Source organism: Crassostrea angulata, chromosome 6, assembly GCF_025612915.1.
Source record: "Crassostrea angulata isolate pt1a10 chromosome 6, ASM2561291v2, whole genome shotgun sequence".
Lineage (NCBI taxonomy): Eukaryota > Metazoa > Mollusca > Bivalvia > Ostreida > Ostreidae > Magallana > Magallana angulata.
This window is the reverse complement of record NC_069116.1, coordinates 5,445,685-5,467,060: the sequence shown is the minus strand read 5'-3', so window position 1 is coordinate 5,467,060 and position 21,376 is coordinate 5,445,685. Positions and strand designations below refer to the sequence as shown.

Here is a 21,376-nt window from a genome sequence, read left to right as displayed (position 1 = left end):
ACAATCATGAATAATCACATCCATCAAGCAAGTTTAAGGTTGCTCACATACTACACCTTGAAATAGTTTCTCAAATCAGCAGAAAACTAGACAACACTGAGATGGTAACTATCTCAAAGGGCCCTTGCTTAAATTATGGACAACAGGATAAAAAGAATTTCAGACAATTTTGCTTTGAACTTGATCTATAACTTAAAAATTTTCCAGCTGGCATAGAACTTCTGATTCATCTCATTACCCCTAACATGCAGGCATTTTTGTTCAATCTGAGCAAGATTAAGCAAATGGGAAAAATCTAAGCTCTAAAACCGATAATAAAGAGATCTACTATAACCTTCACATTGACTTGGTTCAAGGTTACTGCACACCATTAACCAAAAAACTCGGTTTAAGTAAAGTATCAGTCAAATAGGGCTAAGTGGAGAGTATATATCTACCAGTACTCTAAAAAAGGAGTTTTGTGTGTTCTGACATGACCTTAACATACAAACATTATTCAAGGTCACTGCATACCCTTTGATCAAAGGCACGATGTGGGTGAAGTATGAGCCAAATTGGACCAAAGTGAGAGAATACAAGCAGACAATCATTTTTATATGATTCTGCTATGAACTACACATTTGCCCTTGAAAAGTGGTTTAAAATAAGATCACAACACACCATTTACTTAAAAGCTCTGTTTATGTGAAGTATGAACCAAATAGGGCTAAGTGGAAAGTATATAGGCTCTGATAAAAGAATTTTTGCGAGGTCCGATGACCTTGACCCTGCAGACTTCATTCAAGGTCACTGCAAACCCTTTGACCATAGACACTGTGTATGTGAAGTATGAGCCAGATTGTACCAAAGGAGAGAAAATATGCCTCGGACAGGGATTTTATATATAATTCTGCTATGATCTTTACCTTAGACTTAGAAACATGGTTCAACTTTTTATTTCAACATTAATTTCAATGTATGGTTACATTGAAATTAATGTCAAAACAGGCTTGGCCCCTGTGCTTCAACCATTTAAAACCTGCTTAATTTGAAATGCTCAAAAAATTTACCTGCCCCTGCACTCAAATAACTAAGTTCAAGTTCTGTATCTAAAGGTACCTCTATATTATACATCAATAGTTATACAGGTATTAACTATATTAAGTCTGGTTGGGTATGGACAGGAATCATTTTATTTTGTAACCAGCTCCAAGATCCTAAGATACTTTGAGTTATTCCTTAATCTTGAAGCTGCCCAACCATCTGGATAATCAAGATCATTCGGTTTCTAAAGCTAGCTCTATAAGTCATTACATGGTTTAATCAATCACGCAAGTTTGAATTAGTAAGGACCATTATTTACCTAGATATCTGACATGCTCCAAAAAATTTCTTCATACATCTGAAACCTTTAGCTCAGATTCAGCATCCAAGCTTGTCATGAAATCAGCAATATTACAGATGCATCATCCATCTTAGTTTAATAAAGATAAAACTTATAATAATATCTTAAGGACCTGACCTAAAAACTTAACCAAGTTGTGGTGCCAACGCCAAGGGTAGAGCATACATCATGTTATGTAATCCAATAAAATAGACATTCCCATTTTTATTCTTTTTTTTATTTTGGTGGGGAGATGGAGGAATCCTCCAAGTAAAATAATGATAAAGCTAATTATTGCAGATAGATTATTATTTACAATAAAGACAGAAACATAAATAATAATTCATATTTATTTCATTCATTAATCAACTACACAAAATCATTTACACTACAAAGATCTTGTACATAAATGTCTGGCATACACTAGTCAAGATCTTGTACATCAATGTCTGGCATACACTAGTCAAGATCTTGACAACCTGTCTCTCTTTCACAACCTTGTATAAAGTCAGTAAATATAAAAATAATTTTCTGTAAATATTCAAAAATTGACTGCATACAGATATGTTGCTACCTCTAGGCATCACAAGCTCTACTGATGTTACACTTGGTCTATAGCCCTTTGTGAAAGAACCCGACTCCTAACCACACCATCATCTCCGTCACCGCAGGAAACGCACTGCAGAATCCAAAGATGTACCAGTAATACGAACACGGCCAAAACTCAAACAGGAAGAAAAACAGGGCTATCACCGCCCCTGCATGACAGGCAACAGCTAGGTCAGGTCAAGGTCATTTCTAGAATTGTTTGGAATTTCTTGAAGCACTATCTATTAAACATTCCCATATTTTGGTTTCTTACAGTTGTCCGTTTCTTAAGCAGACAATCTGAATAAATGTGATGATTTCAGTCAGAGCTGGGAAAGCAGTTGAAAATCCAAAGATATACCAATAACGATGACAAGGCATTTCCCATAAAATAAAGTACGCTAATGACACACAAGCACCACAATGGGCAGAAACAGCTATTAAAGGTCAAGGACAAATAAGAAACAAAATCTCAATGTTTGGTTGTCTGTGTAAAATTTGTGGGTTTTTTTTAACTACATACTTAAGCTTACCATAATTTTGATTTTGTGATCTAGTCAACACCTATCAGCTGCTAAAATTTCTTACTAAGAACAAGACATATTAATTTCTTTATCAAATTTTGGCTTAAAAAAGGCACGTATTATACACAAGTCTTTATGGTAATTAAGAATTTTAACATTTTTCAGTGGGCACGGTTATGTGTATGTTTACTGCTTTCATGCTATACCTAGAAATGATAGCCTGAGCACAAATCAGATAGATCTGACAAACTTTTTCATAAGGATACAAAGCATGCTTTGGAATGGCATGAACATGGAGATTCCACCAATGAATCCGATGAGCTCTATAAGCATCAGTCCCAGCCCCACAGATAGACCAATGATCATTCTGAAAGAAAACACTGATTTGTTAAAGTCTTCAAATAGTTTTTTTTAGTAGAATATCAGCTTCATTATTTTTGCTTACACATATAAAGTTATAATGATATCACCTGTCAGCTTAATTCCTTCCTGAGTAGCTTTGTAATCCATTGATTAATGTATTGTACTACTCAATTCTAACTACAGTCAAACTTTGTTATCTTGAACTAGATGGGACATGAGATATCAAGAGTAAATTACCGGTACTTAAAAAACTAGACCTGTTTTTGTCTTCAAAAAAAAGGAAGGGCTTTTCGGCAGCCCTTTAAACCCCTTTTATAAATTCTTAATTTTTTTCTCAAAAACTGTATATGATAAAATGAGAACAGATGTCGTAAACATATACCCACACTTTAGCTTATAAGAAATTAAATGCCCAAAGAAGGACAACTCCAGAATTTTATATCCAAATATATCTTTTATTTCTTGAAGAAAGTAATCCTTTATGATTCAAGACTTTTGGTATGCCAATAGCTGTAATGCTAATCATTCATTGAGCAAAGCGAGATAACTCTTGATAACTCTTGAAATTTAATTTTTTTGAATTGTGATAAAGTTATCATTTTCAGACCCTAAAAACCCCTATAAGGAGTCAACAAATGGCCCCTCGGATCATAATTTTTAAATTGTACTCTTTATTTTTAATCATTAACCGAAAAGATTTTGAAAATCGGGTGAACAATAAAAAAGTTACAGCTAAAGGGCTGTTTTTATTATTGACCCCTCCAGATCCCTTATTTTTCATAATTTTTTTACCAGGACCTTTTCCGGTCTGCGCATTAGGTGCCTTATTACAAATACCAAATATAAAAATAATTGCTTGAAAACTGTATGAGAAAACGTTACACGTGTGAATTTAATTTAACATTGAAACTCCCATAGACGATTTTCATCGGCTCATAAAACCGGAAGTACACAATACTTTACAATGAAACTTAGAACATATGTTAACTACTTCCCTTTAAACAATGTCTGCAAGTCTTATGATATTCCGAAGGTTTTTTGGATTTTTTGTTTTTTCTCAAGTTTGAGGCCTAAAATCTCAAAACTGATAAGAGATAGAAACTCGTCGCAACTAAACTTTTTGTACATCTTGATAAGATGAATCTAATTTTAGAATTTCAACGAATTTCTTCAAGAAATGAAAACAATATATTGATTCTTTTAATTTCTATTATTTTGCTTGTGTAAACCGGAAGTACCGGAACCTTGAAACCTTACATACGCGTGACATAAAGAAATGCTTTAAGACTATTGCATCATTGTTTCAATATGTCTTTCCCTTTTCAAAAAATCGCTGACGAAAGTTTGTCAAGAATAAGTAAAAATAATAATAAAACAGAACAAAAACAATAGGTCTTTTCAATAAGTCGAAAAGCCCTAATAAGTGGTTGGGACTTTCCAATCACTTCAACATATCCATTGTATTTCGAGACTTCAGTGCTTGAGATATCAAAGTTCAACTGTACATTCAATGCTATTCCTTTTATGACATATAATTAACTAGCATTCAGAAGTACTATGTATTGTATGTTCAGATAAATATATTTCGTAGAACAGTAGTATTACATGACATATGTTAAGCAAAATTGGTGTCCAGGAAATCTATCCCAAATTCTCCATCTCTATAACACAAATTAAAAAGTGGGGATGTGCGTTCTCCCTCTGCTGAACATGCCCCAGGACAACAGACAAGACCATATTAATGACAGGAATGTTTATAGACAAAAAGTATGTGTTTATGTAAATAAACACATCTCCACCTCTCTGTCTGACAGATTTTACAAGTATGACTTAAATCATTCATGTCTTATTATGTACCTTAGTACTGACCTTTAATTACTCACAATTAAAAGTGTATCATTCATGAAATCTCATTCTGTTTGGATGGAAAAAATGATTTCTGATATGTAATACACTGCCAGTGAGTGCAAATAAATGAGGCAAATGGATGAAAAATATAACCAGGTCAACTCTAACAACACTAACGTAAACTTACATAACTGAAGCACTTATGAAATTGATGATTTATGGAACCAAACGTTTACTTTTATCAAAAATAGTTTAACTTCTTGATGGAAATATGCAAAACAATTTCCACAGACATAAAAAAAACAGATAGCTATCAATTCTGTTATTTAAACATAGCTTACTCTGTGTCTTTAGAGTCGTACTCAGATTGGGTGTACGTTGATGGTAAGCATTGTTTGATATTGTCATCCTGAAAAATAAGAGCAGTGGTATAAATTTATCAAACTAAATTAATATCACATACATGTTATAGCTAATGAACATTATCTATATAAAATCTGTTTACTATTGTGAGTTCTTGGGTCTAAGGTCCTTAAAAATTATGTTAACTAATCTAAATATTTTGCAGCAACACAGGTTTTGACTTTTGGTTTATTTACTTATCAATATTACTTATTGACAATGCATAACAATACAAATTCAGCTATAAATTCAATTGTTCCATACTTATTGTAATTGAAAACTAAATTAATGTAATTAAATAAAAAAAAAAAAAACCTGAAAACTAAGCAAGCAACTTTGAATGATACCTTTGCTGATATGCCTATTCTGAAAAGCAACATAACAATCAACAAATTGCCGATATAAATTTTTATAAACCGTCAAAGCATTAAATACCTTTGCCCAGAAGAGGATGATGAGTATTATGACATGAGCTACGATGGTCAGAAAACGCGCTGGAACAATACCACTTATCCTCATTGTTGTAGTTCAGATGTAGACAGAAATTTAATATTTACGACAAGAATTTACAATATTAAACACTCGCAACTTTTCTAAAAGAGGCAGTGAAATCCCCCTGTCAATGGAATAGCCAAAAAGTGCACACTTCATCGAAGGAACATGTTTAAATACAATTCGATTAACACGACATTTTTTGTCTGTGCATGTTTGGCGGCCATTTATAAACAAAAACCATCTTCCGGATATGCAGTTCCGGTTCCGCATGCGCATCGACCAGGGCCACGTATTGTGGAACAACATAATCAAGTTTTGGTAGTCGAAGCCGGCTGAATGTCAAGATGGTACTGTTTATCTGATTAGATTTCTGTTCAATTGTTAAATTTACCGTTTATGTGTTCTTTTGAATATTTTTAATGATATTTGAATGTGGTTTATGCTTTGTACACAAGATATGTGGTGCAAATGGCAACAACACGAGTTACCTGATGTAGCACACTATCTTATTCCCGTGTATATTTGATACGAATAAATGTATTAAAATGTGAATTGTAATTATATACCATGTTGGATGTTATCATGTGACTTTCAGCCGCTGCGACTTGGTGTAAAACGAGTTCTTTCAGCGCGCTCAGATCGAGTGAAAAGCTGTGAACTGCATCCAAAAGAACCGTGGATGTTGGCCAGTCTATTTAATGGGAAGGTTCATGTTTGGAGTATTGAATCGCAGGTAACCACATGATTCCTTATTTTACTTACAGCCTCTTCGACTTGATATCAAGCGGAAATTATCAGCACGGTCCGATCGAGTTAAGAGTGTAGATTTACATCCCACAGAACCATGGATGTTGGCAAGTTTATACAATGGGAATGTCCATGTGTGGAATCATGAGTCCCAGGTAAAAAATGTCCATTTGCATGCCTCTGTAAACCTTGTATAATGTTTTGCTTTGAGGTAAATCTGCATGCTTGTTATCAACTTATGCCAGTAACAAACAGTATGTTGTTTTATCCAGCATACATTTAACATTGTAAGACTTCAGAAAAACAGAAGTGTTAATTGTTTCAATCATGTGCATCAATTGTATGGTACATTATAATAAATGATTAGTCAAAGGTTATACAATTATAAGTCCCTCTCCATATTCGATGAACTGAATTCATTTTCCACCTTTGAATCATGCCATAAAGCTAACGTTGCTGATCCATCAAAGCAGTAAAGTGAATCATAATCATTATCGTAGAATGTCTTGAAAACTTTGTTATGAGGTTTTACTGGAATAACTGTGTCCTGCCAAAAAATACAATACAAACTGAACTGGAACTAGACAGCTTGCTATATATGATGCAATTATTTGATTGCATGTAGCCATCTTTTAAGATTTTTAACACATCACTCATAAATAAATGAAATGAAATATTTCCATATTTTCATTTCAATGTGTATTCAAGCTTTATGGTATGGGATTAATTATTTCAGTGAGTTGTATTATTTGCTAGTTACAAATAAATTTTAAGGTGATGGACTTTGATAATAATTATTATGGCAATATTATTCACTTATTTTTTGCAAATGCTTCATATTTAGGTAACAAATTGGTTAATTGTCAAAATGATATTGAATATTTAAAGGTAATGGACTTTGACTTTGACTTTAATTGTTAAAATGATGATGAATTATGAAAAATCTAGTACATGTATTAAAATTCTAAACTGTTGTATAATGTTTGTTTAATGGGAATCAATATTATAGTACTGTTTAAATCAAAGCTTTACAAAAGTTTTCGTCAAATAGTTAGCATCAATTGTGTTGTTTTGTGTGACTCAAATAGTGTATGCATTGAAAGTATTACATAAGATATCCAAACAGGTCTGTGTTTATATAATTTGTTATTTTCTTTAAAATTACAGCAACTTATTAAATCGTTTGAGGTTTGCGATTTACCTGTGAGATGTTCCAGATTTGTTCCCAGAAAAAACTGGGTCATCACCGGCTCAGTAAGATATATTTCTTTGGTTAATAATATAAAGCTAATGTTTTATTTTCATATTTGATTAAAATAAATGAAATAGAAGATAATAATAAAATAAACTAAAAATGATTCTATGGGATGTATTTAATTCCTGCTTTTGATTATCAGGATGACATGCAGATCCGAGTGTTTAACTACAACACGCTGGAGCGAGTCCACCAGTTTGAGGCTCACTCAGATTACATCAGAAGCATTGCTGTCCACCCCACCCAGCCATTCATCCTCAGCAGCAGTGGTGAGTCTGGGAGGAATAGTGTGTGTGTCTTAGGGTAGGGCTTATCTGCATGACTCACACAGGTCTTCATCACCCTGTGGAAAACTGTTGATTCATCAACAGAGTCAAGAATACTCTTGACAATGTGTTCATTAGAGCCATTTTATTTCATTGGAGTCAATTTTGATAGCTAATATAAAATTTTAATATACATGTTTGTTCGTACATAATTAATTTAGAAGCCATTTTTAAGCCTTTATGTGTGTGCATGTCTTTATCACACAGTAATAAACTGTTGGATCATCAGCAAAGTCATGGATGGTTCTGTGTTGTAGATGCTGAAAGTGTAGACTCGTGTACAAGTAGTATTGTATACTTTCAATGGTTCTTTGTTGTAGATGACATGTGTAGACTTACAGGTTGTTGTGTGTTGTAGATGACATGCTGATCAAGCTGTGGGACTGGGACAAGAAGTGGGCCTGTAACCAGGTGTTTGAGGGACACTCCCACTATGTCATGCAGATCGTCATCAACCCCAAAGACAATAACACCTTCGCCAGTGCCTCACTGGACCGAACAGTCAAGGTAATGTATCTGGGGTAGCGGCAATAAAGGCTGTCTGCAGTCTGGTCTACAGTCATGATAGTAATCAAGAGATTGTTCAAACTCACGCTGAGATCTCAACATAGCTAGCATTGAACATATTTTATGCCTTACCACATTCGGTCTTATAGAGGATGACCAGGAGTTCCTTCAGTATTATTTATGTTTGTTGATTGTAGGTTTGGAATCTGGGATCAAACACACCTAATTTTACTCTGGAGGGACATGAAAAGGGAGTGAACTGTGTAGACTACTATTCAGGAGGAGACAAACCTTATTTGATCTCTGGAGCTGATGACAGACTTATCAAAATCTGGGATTACCAGGTACAGTTGATTTCTGGATCAGAAGAATGGTTAAGAAACAGTTCTCATGTATTTTAACGTGTATTGATGCTAGTACCGTATTTTTCAGGGCATAGGCCGGTATTTTTTTCTCTCCGATGAGCGAGCCGCGGCTTATCCCCCGGGATCGGCTTATCGTAGACTCAAAGTTGAAAAAATTAAACAGTCAAATATAAAATCCACTGTTTTTATCCATTGTACTTTGTAGCAGTTTATTATGAGGGTTGTTTTGTTTTTGTTTTTCATCTGTTTAAACTATTGTTCGATGGTTGTCCCGTTGATATATTTGTTATGACATCGTGAGTAAAAAAATGTACCGTACTGTACGAGGTATTTCTTTACAACCCCAATCAAAAGTATTTTTTTCCCATGTTCCGGCGTGTATGAACCCTGGAAACTATGATTGTATAGTAAAAAAGAAAACGAAACCGGGTAGAATGTAATATGACAGAATTTTTTGAATTTCTTCATGTCTGCGTTCGTGGGAATCACTGGTCTTGGGTGTAGAATAAATCAAATGCTTTGTGTTTTTACAATTAATTTTCTTTTGGATAACATAACGGTATAAACATTACAACTTTTATACATAACGGCAAGTTACTATTTAATTAATTACCGTAATGGAAAAGAACACAAATTAAATATTTTATGTGTGGTATTTCGTTTTTTCATTCATAGCGATTACGGGGGATAAAGTGTTAACTCTATTTGAATATGAAACCACGTGTTGATCGAGCTAATGGACGCCATACCCTGTATTTACAAGTAGCTTTCAAAGTATAACTTGATTACTGGTAAATGAAATTTAGCAATAAGGTTTTAATTACATATAAACGGTTTGGTAAAATATTATACTTAGTTCTATCAGACAGAACACGGAGGTGGGTGTTGCAATTAAATTTACACTATGTAAAATTACGATACGTAACGATATACCGACGAATACCGAAGACACTAATCAGCCACAAAACACAGATATATTTTTAATAATTGCTTAAAATATATATGTTAAGCAAATTTAATAACTTTAATTACTCTTTTGACTTTCTACATCGATATTCTGAAAGTATATACTTAATACGACGACTTCCTTGATCAGCGGTTGTACTTTCACTATAGTAATCATCGATTGAAAATCGGCTTATCACCTAATTCGGCTAGTCTAAGGATTTTTCCTGAATTTTGTCTGAAAATGAGCAATTCGGCCTATGCCCCACATCGACATATGCCCTGAAAAATACGGTATATGTAGCTTTGTTTTGTTTATAGATAAGTCAGTACTTTTAATTTAAAATATAAATGTCTTTGCATGAAAGAATAAACAACAGTGTGTACTTTAAAGTTTTTTGGAATATTTATCCTTAAATTCTAACAAAATCTCCCTGTGATGATTGCATTGTCTTTTGTTATAGCTGTAAAGATTGCTTTGTCTTTTGTATTAGAACAAGACCTGTGTGCAGACTTTGGAGGGACACGCCCAGAACATCTCAGCCGTGGCTTTCCACCCTGAGCTCCCCATCATAATGACCGGCTCAGAGGATGGTCAGTATACACTTAGAGACAACCAACACTTGTAACAGATCAAAGCTACTGTAGATTCCCAATCACACACAAGAATATAACATCTACTTAAAATTTTAAGAAGCACACGTCCCAGATTTCAAATCGTTTTTTACTTTTTATTTTTTCCGACAGATTTAAAGTATGTGAAACTAAGATTTAAAATTAGAATTCACTATGAAATATTCTCGCGATTTGATGCAAACAAAATTGAACTTGCATAAGATAAGGAATATACAGTACTGTCATAATTGCCTGACTCTCATTATCAGACCTTTCTCATAGTTAATCTGTTTACTGTTTAGAGGTTTTTGACAGCATGTGCAATGAAAATCTACACACCATTGTGCATGTAAATAATGATCTGGTCTGTTTTAACAGGTACAGTAAGGATCTGGCATGCCAACACATACCGACTGGAAAGCACGCTGAATTATGGGCTGGAAAGGGTGTGGGCCATTGCTGCCCAGAAAGGCTCCAATAATGTTGCTCTGGGTTATGATGAAGGAAGTATCATTATTAAGGTAACCCATTGTAATTATGCTTGGAAAGGACATTATAAAAAGGAGTATTTTTGTTGCTGAATACGATATTGAATCCAGAAAATGTTAAAACATTTAACCTGCAGCATATTATGTTTATATTGTACAGCTTGGCCGAGAGGAACCAGCCATGTCAATGGACAGCAGTGGAAAGATCATCTGGGCCAAGCACTCGGAGATACAGCAGGCCAACATCAAGGCTATTGGAGACCAGGACGTGAAGGATGGAGAGAGGCTCCCTCTGGCGGTGAAGGACATGGGCAGCTGTGAGATCTACCCCCAGACAGTTGCCCACAACCCCAACGGCAGGTCAGTGTGTAGTTGTGGGCTATCAGATACACACTTCAGATGCAGTGTACACACATGCTAGAAACCCAAGCATTAGTTTTGGACTAGACAATGATAAAGTCTTACTCTTGTGTTACAGGTTTGTGGTGGTGTGTGGGGATGGCGAGTACATCATCTACACGGCCATGGCACTCAGGAACAAGAGTTTTGGCTCTGCCCAGGAGTTTGTTTGGGGCAGTGATTCTTCAGTGTACGCCACCAGAGAATCCACCAGTTCAGTTAAAATCTTCAAAAACTTCAAGGAACAAAAGGCATTCAAACCAGAATTTGGGGCTGAAGGTAAGGATGAAAACATGTTTGTATGAACCAATACTCAGTATGCCTTCTCAGTTCTCAATATCTAAACATTTGTTGAAGTTAAGACCAAAACAAATTCCTTGACACTAATTTGCAATTGTGTTGATGTTGGGTCACACTTTATGAAGAGCTTTATGAATTGATCATGTAGTTTTGGCCTTATCTGTGACAGAATGAAAACATGTTCATATGAACCAACATTCAGTCAGTCAGCTCAGTAGTTGTTATGATTAAGACCAAAAAATGTCTTATCTCCAATTTGTAATGGTATTGATGTTGGGTCACATTGTATGATAAAGAGCTATATAGATACATGTAGTTTTGAGCCTTATCTGTGACTGTACAGAGTTAACATGGCTGTTTTGTCTACAGGTATTTATGGAGGATTCCTATTGGGCACACGGTCAGTGAGTGGCCTGGCATTTTATGACTGGGAATCCACAGAGCTCATACGACGAATAGAAATAACACCAAAAAACGTGAGCATGTTATAAATGATATGATACAAAATTAATTAATTCAAAATATAAAAGAAGTTCTTACTTCTTGCAAATCCTTTCCATTAAATGAGACTAAAGCACGGTTTGTGACTTACTGATAAGACTTGGTTGACTTGTAGGTGTACTGGAGTGAGAATGGAGAGCTGTGTTGTATCACTACAGACGAGTCGTTCTTTGTCCTGAAATACAACCCGGAGGCCGTGGAAAAAGCCCAGGGCAATAGGGAAGAGATCGGAGAGGACGGGATTGAGGAAGCGTTTGATGTGGTGGGAGAGATTGATGAGACGGTGAAGACTGGTGTGTGGGTGGGAGACTGCTTCATCTACACCAACAGTGTCAACCGGCTCAACTACTACGTGGGCGGGGAAATCGTCACAATAGCTCACCTGGATAGGTGTGTCTCTTATTGTCAATATCTCAGTCTATGGTGCTGCCATGTAAATTGCCTGTATATTTGCAATTTAACATTTTTGATTAACATATAATTATGAACAGTTATGACTATTCTTTTTCCTCTATTCACAGAATGATGTATTTGCTTGGTTACATTCCAAAAGACAATCGCCTGTACCTCGGAGACAAGGAACTCAACATTGTCAGTTTCTCACTCCTCGTCTCGGTGCTGGAGTACCAGACAGCTGTCATGAGAAGAGACTTTGAGACCGCAGATAAAATATTACCAATGATTTCTAAAGAACACAGATCAAGGGTTGCCCATTTCCTGGAGAAACAGGTAAGGAGTGAGCCTATGACCCAACAGGTGTATAATCATGGCTAATTCATGTTTGACAAAGGAGGCAAAGTACATTTATCATTGAAAGAAATTCTGCTATAAGGATTTCATATGTCTATTGTAAAGGTTCTTTTTCCATTTTTCCTGACCAGTTTTTGTATGGGTATCCTTCACTGTTTTTAGGGCTTTAAATCCCAAGCGTTAGCTGTGACATGTGACCCAGAACACAAGTTTGAGCTGGCCATACAATTAGGAGATCTTAAAACCTGCTATCAGATCGCCAAAGAAGCAGAGGTAAGGGAATTTTTTTTTTATCTAGGAGACATCAAGAAAACTTATAACTATAACATGCAAGTTTTGAGATATTTAGATACAGTGTCTACCTATAATAATTGATCAGTTTTTTACAATAGATTCCTATGTTGTGATAGAATTTGCTCTTATTTTTTGCGGCCTTGTTATTGACAGTCAGAGCAGAAGTGGAAGCAGCTTGCAGAGCTTGCGATCAGCAAGTGTGAGTTTGGTCTTGCCCAGGAGTGCCTCCATCAAGCCAGTGACTTTGGGGGTCTCCTGCTGCTGGCCAGCTCTGCTGGGAACGCCCAGATGGTGGCCAAGCTCGGGGACACGGCTCAAAAAGCCGGCCAGAACAACGTCGCCTTCGTCTCACACTTTGTCCTTGGAAGGTCAGTAACTTTATCTATGAATCTTTTAAAATTTGTGAACATGATGCATGTAATACTGTGGTTTTATGATTATTTGTTGCACACTAATTTTTATGGGTTTCCTTATTGAGTCAATCCTGAGTGTTTAGAAACTTGTCAAAAAATTTTATTGTGGGAATTTATATATCCTTAGATCTTGACACAATAAATTTGACTTAATCCACAAATATTTATATCCACAGTCAAACATTAATGAAACCACAGTTTCTAACTACTCCAAAAAGTATTGGATAATTTTAGGTACTTACTCCCTATTGTTAATATTATGAGTAGACAGTAAATTGCCTTATTGATACTATGATGAATGAGCTCCCAGTTGTGAGCATGTTACTGTATACAGGGTACTGTGGAATCATTAAAATTCGTGGGGGCCAATTTTCGTGGATTGCTTAAATTCTACAGGTTCGTAGGGACGTAATTTTGTGTATTCTTGTATACCTACAAAAAGAAATATGACTATATAGCCTTAATTTATTCATTCGTGGAGGATGTTAATTTGCGGATAAGAGGTACCCCCGAATTCCACGAGAATTGAACCACCACGAAGTCTAACGATTCCACAGTAATTTTCGCCCTACTACATTTGCAAACAGTTTTGCCCTGTCTTGAATTCGCCAAGACATAGATGTGTTTTAAGAGAGATAGTTTGAGACAACGTAATTCGCTCAGTCTTAAATTCGCCCGTTGACAACAAGGGTGAAAGAGGCGAAAATAAAACGGAGACGAATATTTCCCTGTATACAGTATATAATATTTCAATGACTGCTGGCTGTTGTAGACTAGAGGAGTGCCTGGAGGTGTTAATTAACACAGGACGTCTTCCGGAGGCCGCCTTCTTCGCCAGAACATACCTTCCTAGTCAAGTGTCAAGGTAAATCTCTACATACAATGTACAGTAACAGAAACAGTCTGGAGTACAGATGTAAAACATTCATTGGTTGGGTAAAAAGTCTCTAATTATTGCAGATATCCATAAAATCAGTAGTGTTTTATCATAAAATGTTTAAAAATACATATGCTAGCCTTGTTGCATGACATGGAAAGATAAAATGCATAGCAAGCTTGCTAAAAGTGAAAATCACTAGGTTTTGGGATGATCATATGCAATCAGAGATTTTGTTTTTTTTGTAACAGAGTGGTGGAGTTGTGGAGAGAGCATTTAGCAAAAGTCAACAAGAAGGCCGCCAACTCTTTGGCTGAGCCCCAGGAATATGAGAACTTGTTCCCAGACTGGAAGAATGCCCTCAAGACCGAGGCTTATCTCAAACCACAGAGGCAGCGTGCAATCCCGGCGGACAAATTCCCACGTGTCCCAGTGAGTGAAAATCATTGTCTCAGAGGTTAACAATGGGCATGGAAAAATAAGTAAATTGTTGTTTTATTACCTGCAACAATTGAATGTAAAAAGGCCTAAATCTTTTTATATACCTCCTATTTTTCTGTTGACTGTTTCTATTTGAAGACATTCTGTTGTGTTTTCAGCCAAATCACGAGAGGGTCCCTGTGGATGAGATGCAGCAGGCCGAGGAGCAGGGCTCGTTCACATTCGTCCGCGGACCAGGCGATGATGATGATGATGATGCAGGGGACGACTTTGAACAGGCCCCCGACACGACTGAACAAAGTGTCAGGGTGAGTCAGCCAGTGTCCAACACTGAAGAACTATACTATGTATCTATGAAGAGCTAACCAAGATACACTGTCCTTGCTTTGTAACTTTGCTATAATATAATGTAAAGTTGTGAACTGCTAAATACAATGGTCTATGGTGAAATTTAAAATGGACCCAAATCTTTATTTTATCTAGGCGCCCTCACCCCTACCACAGAAGAAGGAAATGGCACCCCCAGATCCTGCCCCGAGTAAAACAGAAATGGATGACATAGAGAAGGAGTTGGAGTTAGATCTAGAAAACATGAACATTGACAATGTGGACACCTCAGTAAGTGACGTACATCACAGAGTATTCTTAAATAGTTCATACAAATATATACAGTGTAGCCTTGACCTTATGAGAGAGCCCTGACCTCATTTTAGAATTAGTACACAAGTATACCCTACTTGGATTTATGACCTTGTCCTCAATATTCTGTCTGTACCTTTTAGGACCTCCCTTCTGCTGACCAGGTAAATAAGAGCATCTTGATGATCCAGGAATTTTTGGGTTTTTTTTACCCTTGGTGACCTTATAGCATGTTACCTGACCTTTCACCTGATAGAATTTAATCTGTAGATTTTGATATCTTAAAATATTGATTGAAATTTGTGTACAAGTCAATCTTCCTATGAACCAAATTGTAAAATTTTGTGTCTTGTCTCAAACAGAAAGATCAATTTAAAAAAAAGAGGAATGTTGGAGAAAATATTTAGATAGATTACTAACTATTGAATTTTCTTGATAAGTTTGACATTGTCTTATATACTTGACCTAGTCAGCCTGATTACTGTGATAACTTGTGATGAATGCTATATCCTGGTGTGGGCTCCCTTACAGATTAGTTATTAACTATGTCATTTATAGTCTACCTGGTAGTTATTAACTGTGCTCAACTAAATCATTACTAACATCACAATTGTGAACAAGTGAATTGAAAGATTTCACAAGGTCTGTGTATATGTTTGTATACCTATTACACCCTGGCCCTGTTTTCTTACAGCCAACTGTTGCTTTCAGAACTCAAAAAAGTGCTCCCAACAAAGGACTATATATGGTTTGAGCCTAAAACAGCCCCCTTAAATGAACATCGTCATTTTACTGTAATTCTTTGTTTTATTTGTAAAAATATACATTTGAAGTTTTTTCATAATTTTTATTTTGATTTTAGAGCCCACAATTTAAAAATATGACATCATAAACTTTACCTTTTTCGCATTTTTAGCATAAAACGGCCTGTTTTGAAGCAGTTTTTCTTTAAGGAAATATTGAGCGACTGCTTGAACAAACAAAATATTTTCAACAAAGATGTATCTCCCCAGTACTTATAAGTGAGAAAAATTTCGTTCTTGTTCAAAGAGTCGCTCTATATTTCCCACTCGAAAAAGTTGAGAAAAATGTGAATTTTTTTTACTGATTTTCATTGAATTATAAAAATAGCGTCACTTCTGACGTAATATTCTGCCAGTGAGTGCATATAAATCAAATAAAATAGGTGAAAAACATTTTTTATGTCAAGTCTTTTATAAAATAACACAACTATTTAATGTATCCGAATCACTTTAAAAAATTGCGAAATATGGGGGCCAAATTTGACTAATATCATATATAGTTCTTTAAAAAGTCTATAATAATCATACAACTTTGAACAGCATTTGATCTGTTGGTGTATTATCATGGTCCACTTTCCTAAATCAAAGAACTTGCCATCTGAGTATTTGTAGTTCAGAACACCATGCTCAACAAAATTTGTTCTTTATTGTATTAATTAATTTATTGTATTGAACTAGTAATTCATTAATGTTTGAATGTTTATTTCTCTCAAACCTTATCAATGGTACATGAGGTACAAATAAAAACCCCCAAAATATTTACACATTTACAAAAGAAAGATCGGAATACCTGAATACAAACCAATATTAATTAGAGCAATAAAGCAAGTGGAGCAATAGATGAAATTACTATTGCCTAATCTACCTGTTAGTGATCTGTTAAGGTCAGAAATCAATTGGTTTATTCATATTGTTTGTGTGTAAGTAATGGCTCCTGCTTCTGTTGTAGGACATTAATTTGGATGAGGAGGACCTTTTGGAAGATTAAATCTTCTGTGTGTGGATTCATTTTATTCTGAGGACCCGATTCAAGCTGTGATTTGTGGAACTATTTTCACTGGGTAGAACCAGTGACCAACAAACCTTCACCCCGTGTAAGACTGTTTTATTTCACTAAAACAGCTCCCCACCCCCTGCTGAGAGGGGGAGGGGTTTCAAATGGAAGCGTCCTCTCTCACGGTTTCATTACTCCTATTGTGTTGTTACATGGACATCTTTTATTAGCTGATGGAAGAAAGTTAAGAAGGAGGATTCATTATATTAAGAATGAAAGGTCATTCAACCATGAAATATTGTGACTTATTAAATTATGGTGTATTGTTTTAAGTATAGGGAAGTGCTCCAATGTGTACTAAATTTATATTTATTTCAAAGATTTGTCTTTGAAAGAAAAAATAAAAGCTTATGATTATAGAATTGTTGTCTGTTTTGAACCGAGTATACTGGTTATTTCCCTTGCTGTACAGAAATACTAAATAACGAACAATTTAGATTTTTTTTAAGTCGTACATTTTATGTATTCCTACGCCAGAGTTCAATATAGTCTAGTCTCGTTCAACCAGACAGTCGGCTGTCTCCGTAATCTCTGACAAGCAGAGAATCTCTCTTGCTTGTCGGAGATTAACGGATACAGCTGAGAGTCTGGTTGAATGAGACAAGAGTTCAATTTTGCTTGGATCCATACAATTTCTCATAACTATTTCGATTACTGATACGCAGTTTGATGGACTTGGCCTAATTCTTCGAATATTGCACAACATGATTAATATTGGATTTTCACGAATTTCCTGTAGGAGAATTCATATTGTTAAAAAATGTGCGTAATTCAAATACTTATAGACTTACTTATACTTATATATAAAATAAATAATAATCGATAAAATCAACTCCTGTCAGTACTTCAGTACTTTGTTTTTAATAAGCCTCGAACTGCTCAATGTGTTTTATATTATCGGTATACAGCTTTTTGACTCGTGGTCCTTCAGACAATTTCTGAAATAATGGACAGTTTCAGCTGAAAACAAGTTCATGTACATGTACTTCCATATCATCATTTGAAATAACGTTATTTGTATTTGCTGCAAATGGTAAATGATCATGGATTGTATGATAAGTGGGACTGGTCCTTGCAAACAACTCATCCAGTGTTCCCTAATCTTTTGAGTAACGGGAATAAATCATCTAGTGTTGACTTTAAAGAAAAGTAAACAAAACAAATTTGACATAAAGATAATTTATTTACCAATTTTTGGTAAAACATGGAATCTGGGTCATTGAACACATTGTTGACATCAAATAGAATCTGATACAAAATATTGCACAAACATAACCAGAGTAGCACCAGGTAGTCACAGCAAGAACCTCGCATACACCATCCACTCAAATTAGTTACCATGGATACAATATCATACACCATCCACACAAACCAGTTGCCATGGATACAATATCATACACCATCCACACAAACCAGTTTCCATGGATACAATATCATACAAAATCCACTCAATCCGTTACCATGTATACGATATCATACACCATCCACACAAACCAGTTTCCATGGATAAGCCATCCACGGAATCCAGTCACCACACTGTACATCCTGTCTCCATCCACTCTGATCTACAAACAAATACACAGGAACCATGATCCACTCATATCACACACAGACAAATCTCCCTAACACTCTTGTATCAAACATTCACAACCACATTCAGGATCTCTGCTTCAGTGTCTGACTTAGGTACTGATCTCGGACATCACAGGCTTATGTATCTCAGAGAAACACTCAGATATATCTCATATACTTAAACGTGTGTATCTCGGACACACAAACACATGTATCTTAGACACACTTGATACTTGAAATATCTCATACACACTTGAATGTAGATATCCCACAAACACACATATTGCTAAGTTTTTTGTTTTACAGACTAATATCTCAGACATCCAATTACAACACGGACAGACGTCCAAACTGGTCTCAAGGTATCCGTATATCTCGCCAACACTTTCACATTTTTAACATACATGTATATTAAAGGACTTAATTCTAAACCAGCAGTTTTGTATTTCATTGTAAATTTAAAGGTGAACAGATTTTAAGGTGGAATAACACAGCTGGAAAAGGTCACTCATATTAACAGTAAATTATTTGATCATGAAAGATATAATGATAAATGAACTGTACATGTTTCAAATAAGCGAAAAATTTGCAAATTTGGGATAAAAAATATATAACTAAAAAATTCAATTATGATAAGTAAGTAACAACAAAAGCCCCTTTGGGATTCGAACGGGGGATGTATGGATCACAAGCCCGACACTTTTTCCCTTTGGCTAGGAAGTAATTTGGATGTTGGCATTGATAAAATCCTTTAAATAAAACGAAACGTCGTTTCGATCAGAGGTCAGCCATTTTGTGACGATGTGTTATTCGACTTTAAACTCTTGGCTTTTCAAAGCAAGAAATGTTAAAGAAAAACCAAAAAACATAAAGATCACCAAAAAAAGAAATGAAAGAAGTTATGATGTTGATCAAATTGAAAACATTAATTACCAGTATTTGCTATGTACACTTGAATCTAACCATTCAGAATTTACATCTTAGGAACACCTCAAAGACATCTACCCATTAACACCACACACATTGACTCATACATATGTACATCTCAAACTTGCACGTATCACACACGTGTCTCAGACTGATACAATTATATCTCAAACACATCTCAGACTCGCACCATATACACTTGAATCTCAAGTTTCTTTTGATCAAAGCACTTTCCCATTATATAATGTATGCTTGCCAGCAAATTTTACTTGTTGACATAATAAATCTGTATAATACTTTCTCTGCACTATTTTGTATAACATTAGGACAGTGCCATGGTTCTGCTATATAATCTGCAGACTTTGTTTATTAAATCAGACTACCACTTCCTCACTCAAATGAACATCCAACACTTCTGCATTCATTTGATAACTATTTACAGCATAACAATTATTCACACTTGAAGCATGAAGCATCTAAAATAACAGCATCAGCAGAAGTATCTGCTTGTTTGGGTCGGGATCTGATTGTCACAGAGTCAACAATTTAACAACATTTCAACAGCTGAGTAACATGTCGATGCACAAAATCACATTCAACAAAAATAATTCATTAGCCAATGACTAGAAGAACTTTGTCTGTTAAAATATAGGATCCTACAAAACCTGTAGAGATCTTCAAAATAGAAGATCCTACAAAATCTGTAGAAATCCTTAAAAATCTCTTGAGTCACCGTGAGATAACGATACTCTCAGAAATGTACTGATACAGCAAGTTTCTGATGATCTCTCGAGATTACACAGAGTGAGTTTGTGCTCTCACGAGTGGTACATGGATTGATGGAAATGATCGTGGAATTGCTGAGGTCACTGTCAAGGTTGATCTGCCCTATATATGGGTCCTGTTTGTGTCATGTTTCCTGTCTCTGTCTATCGCAGGGACTCCTGTCTACTGGTACTGACCACTTCCCACATTCAGGGGATCTAGGCCTCGGCTAGACAGTCCACCTTCCTTCCTCTCAGGTTGTCAATCACTTCAAGATATATGGCAGTGGTGCATGTCTTTTGAGTTCCTGTTTATAACACAGGAGGGTCCAAACGGACCGGTGCCCCCACACTCTGTACAGAATACAGATAACAAATGAATGATGGGCCAACAACGACTGATCCCCATTCCTATAATTCAGGAGGGATCAAACCGTGGCCTCATAATGACTGATCCCCGCTATGAGGTTCAGTTTAAGTTTCTGGTTTTCTTGTTGAGCACTGCGCAGTTCAATCATGAGCTGAGTCTCTCGGTCCTTCAGTAACTGGATTTCCCTCTGATCCAACTGAAAAAAAGGCTTAGGCAATCAAAAACAATGTCTTCTACATTATTTATCTAAAGCACTGGATAGAAATGACATCGGACTGTAAATTAAAAAGATTTACACAGGAAAGAGTAAAACGCCTAACATCAATCTGGCTAGGTTACCTTCTTTTCCTTTTTGAGTTTCTGAATTTCTGTACTGAGGTGTTCATTGTGCCTGTTTACATTCTCGTATCCTGAAATTACAAAAATTGTTAATGATGTCAA

At 35.6% G+C, this 21,376-nt stretch overlaps 3 protein-coding genes across 21 annotated transcripts in view; 1 reads left to right on the top strand and 2 right to left on the bottom strand.

Moving 5' to 3' along the window:
- Nucleotides 1–1,699: 1,699 nt before the first annotated feature.
- On the bottom strand, nucleotides 1,700–5,825 carry LOC128186951 (transmembrane protein 107-like). 2 transcript variants are annotated; one of them, XM_052856936.1, is made up of 4 exons: nucleotides 5,524–5,823; nucleotides 5,028–5,095; nucleotides 2,742–2,842; nucleotides 1,700–2,139 (listed from the first exon to the last, which is right to left on the bottom strand). In XM_052856936.1, the coding sequence occupies exons 1-4, from the start codon at nucleotides 5,605–5,607 to the stop codon at nucleotides 1,976–1,978; spliced, it is 417 nt and encodes a 138-aa protein (XP_052712896.1). In that variant the 5' UTR covers nucleotides 5,608–5,823; the 3' UTR covers nucleotides 1,700–1,975. The 2 variants fall into 2 exon arrangements, with proteins under 2 accessions (XP_052712896.1, XP_052712895.1); XM_052856935.1 differs by having other exon boundaries at nucleotides 1,997–2,388; nucleotides 5,524–5,825.
- Nucleotides 5,826–5,839: 14 nt separating this feature from the next.
- LOC128186947 (coatomer subunit beta'-like) lies at nucleotides 5,840–17,664 on the top strand. 2 transcript variants are annotated; one of them, XM_052856931.1, is made up of 21 exons: nucleotides 5,840–5,930; nucleotides 6,348–6,485; nucleotides 7,498–7,584; nucleotides 7,728–7,854; nucleotides 8,270–8,418; nucleotides 8,616–8,762; nucleotides 10,223–10,322; nucleotides 10,722–10,864; nucleotides 10,992–11,191; nucleotides 11,310–11,509; nucleotides 11,900–12,006; nucleotides 12,147–12,421; nucleotides 12,553–12,760; nucleotides 12,944–13,054; nucleotides 13,229–13,443; nucleotides 14,261–14,353; nucleotides 14,617–14,797; nucleotides 14,965–15,114; nucleotides 15,290–15,424; nucleotides 15,589–15,609; nucleotides 17,198–17,664. In XM_052856931.1, exons 1-21 carry the CDS (start codon nucleotides 5,928–5,930, stop codon nucleotides 17,234–17,236), a joined length of 2,829 nt encoding a protein of 942 aa, XP_052712891.1. In that variant the 5' UTR covers nucleotides 5,840–5,927; the 3' UTR covers nucleotides 17,237–17,664. The 2 variants fall into 2 exon arrangements, with proteins under 2 accessions (XP_052712891.1, XP_052712892.1); XM_052856932.1 differs by lacking the exon at nucleotides 15,589–15,609.
- Nucleotides 17,665–18,465: 801 nt separating this feature from the next.
- The window catches only part of LOC128190924 (rap1 GTPase-activating protein 1-like), a 50,882-nt gene continuing 47,971 nt past the window's right edge, over nucleotides 18,466–21,376 (bottom strand). For all 17 annotated transcript variants that reach the window (XM_052863170.1, XM_052863172.1, XM_052863171.1 and 14 more), the window contains 2 exons: nucleotides 21,275–21,345; nucleotides 18,466–21,131 (listed from right to left, as the gene is read on the bottom strand). In XM_052863170.1, the coding sequence (XP_052719130.1) occupies nucleotides 20,994–21,131; nucleotides 21,275–21,345 (209 nt within the window). In that variant the 3' untranslated portion in view covers nucleotides 18,466–20,993. The remainder of the gene's footprint in view (nucleotides 21,132–21,274; nucleotides 21,346–21,376) is intronic.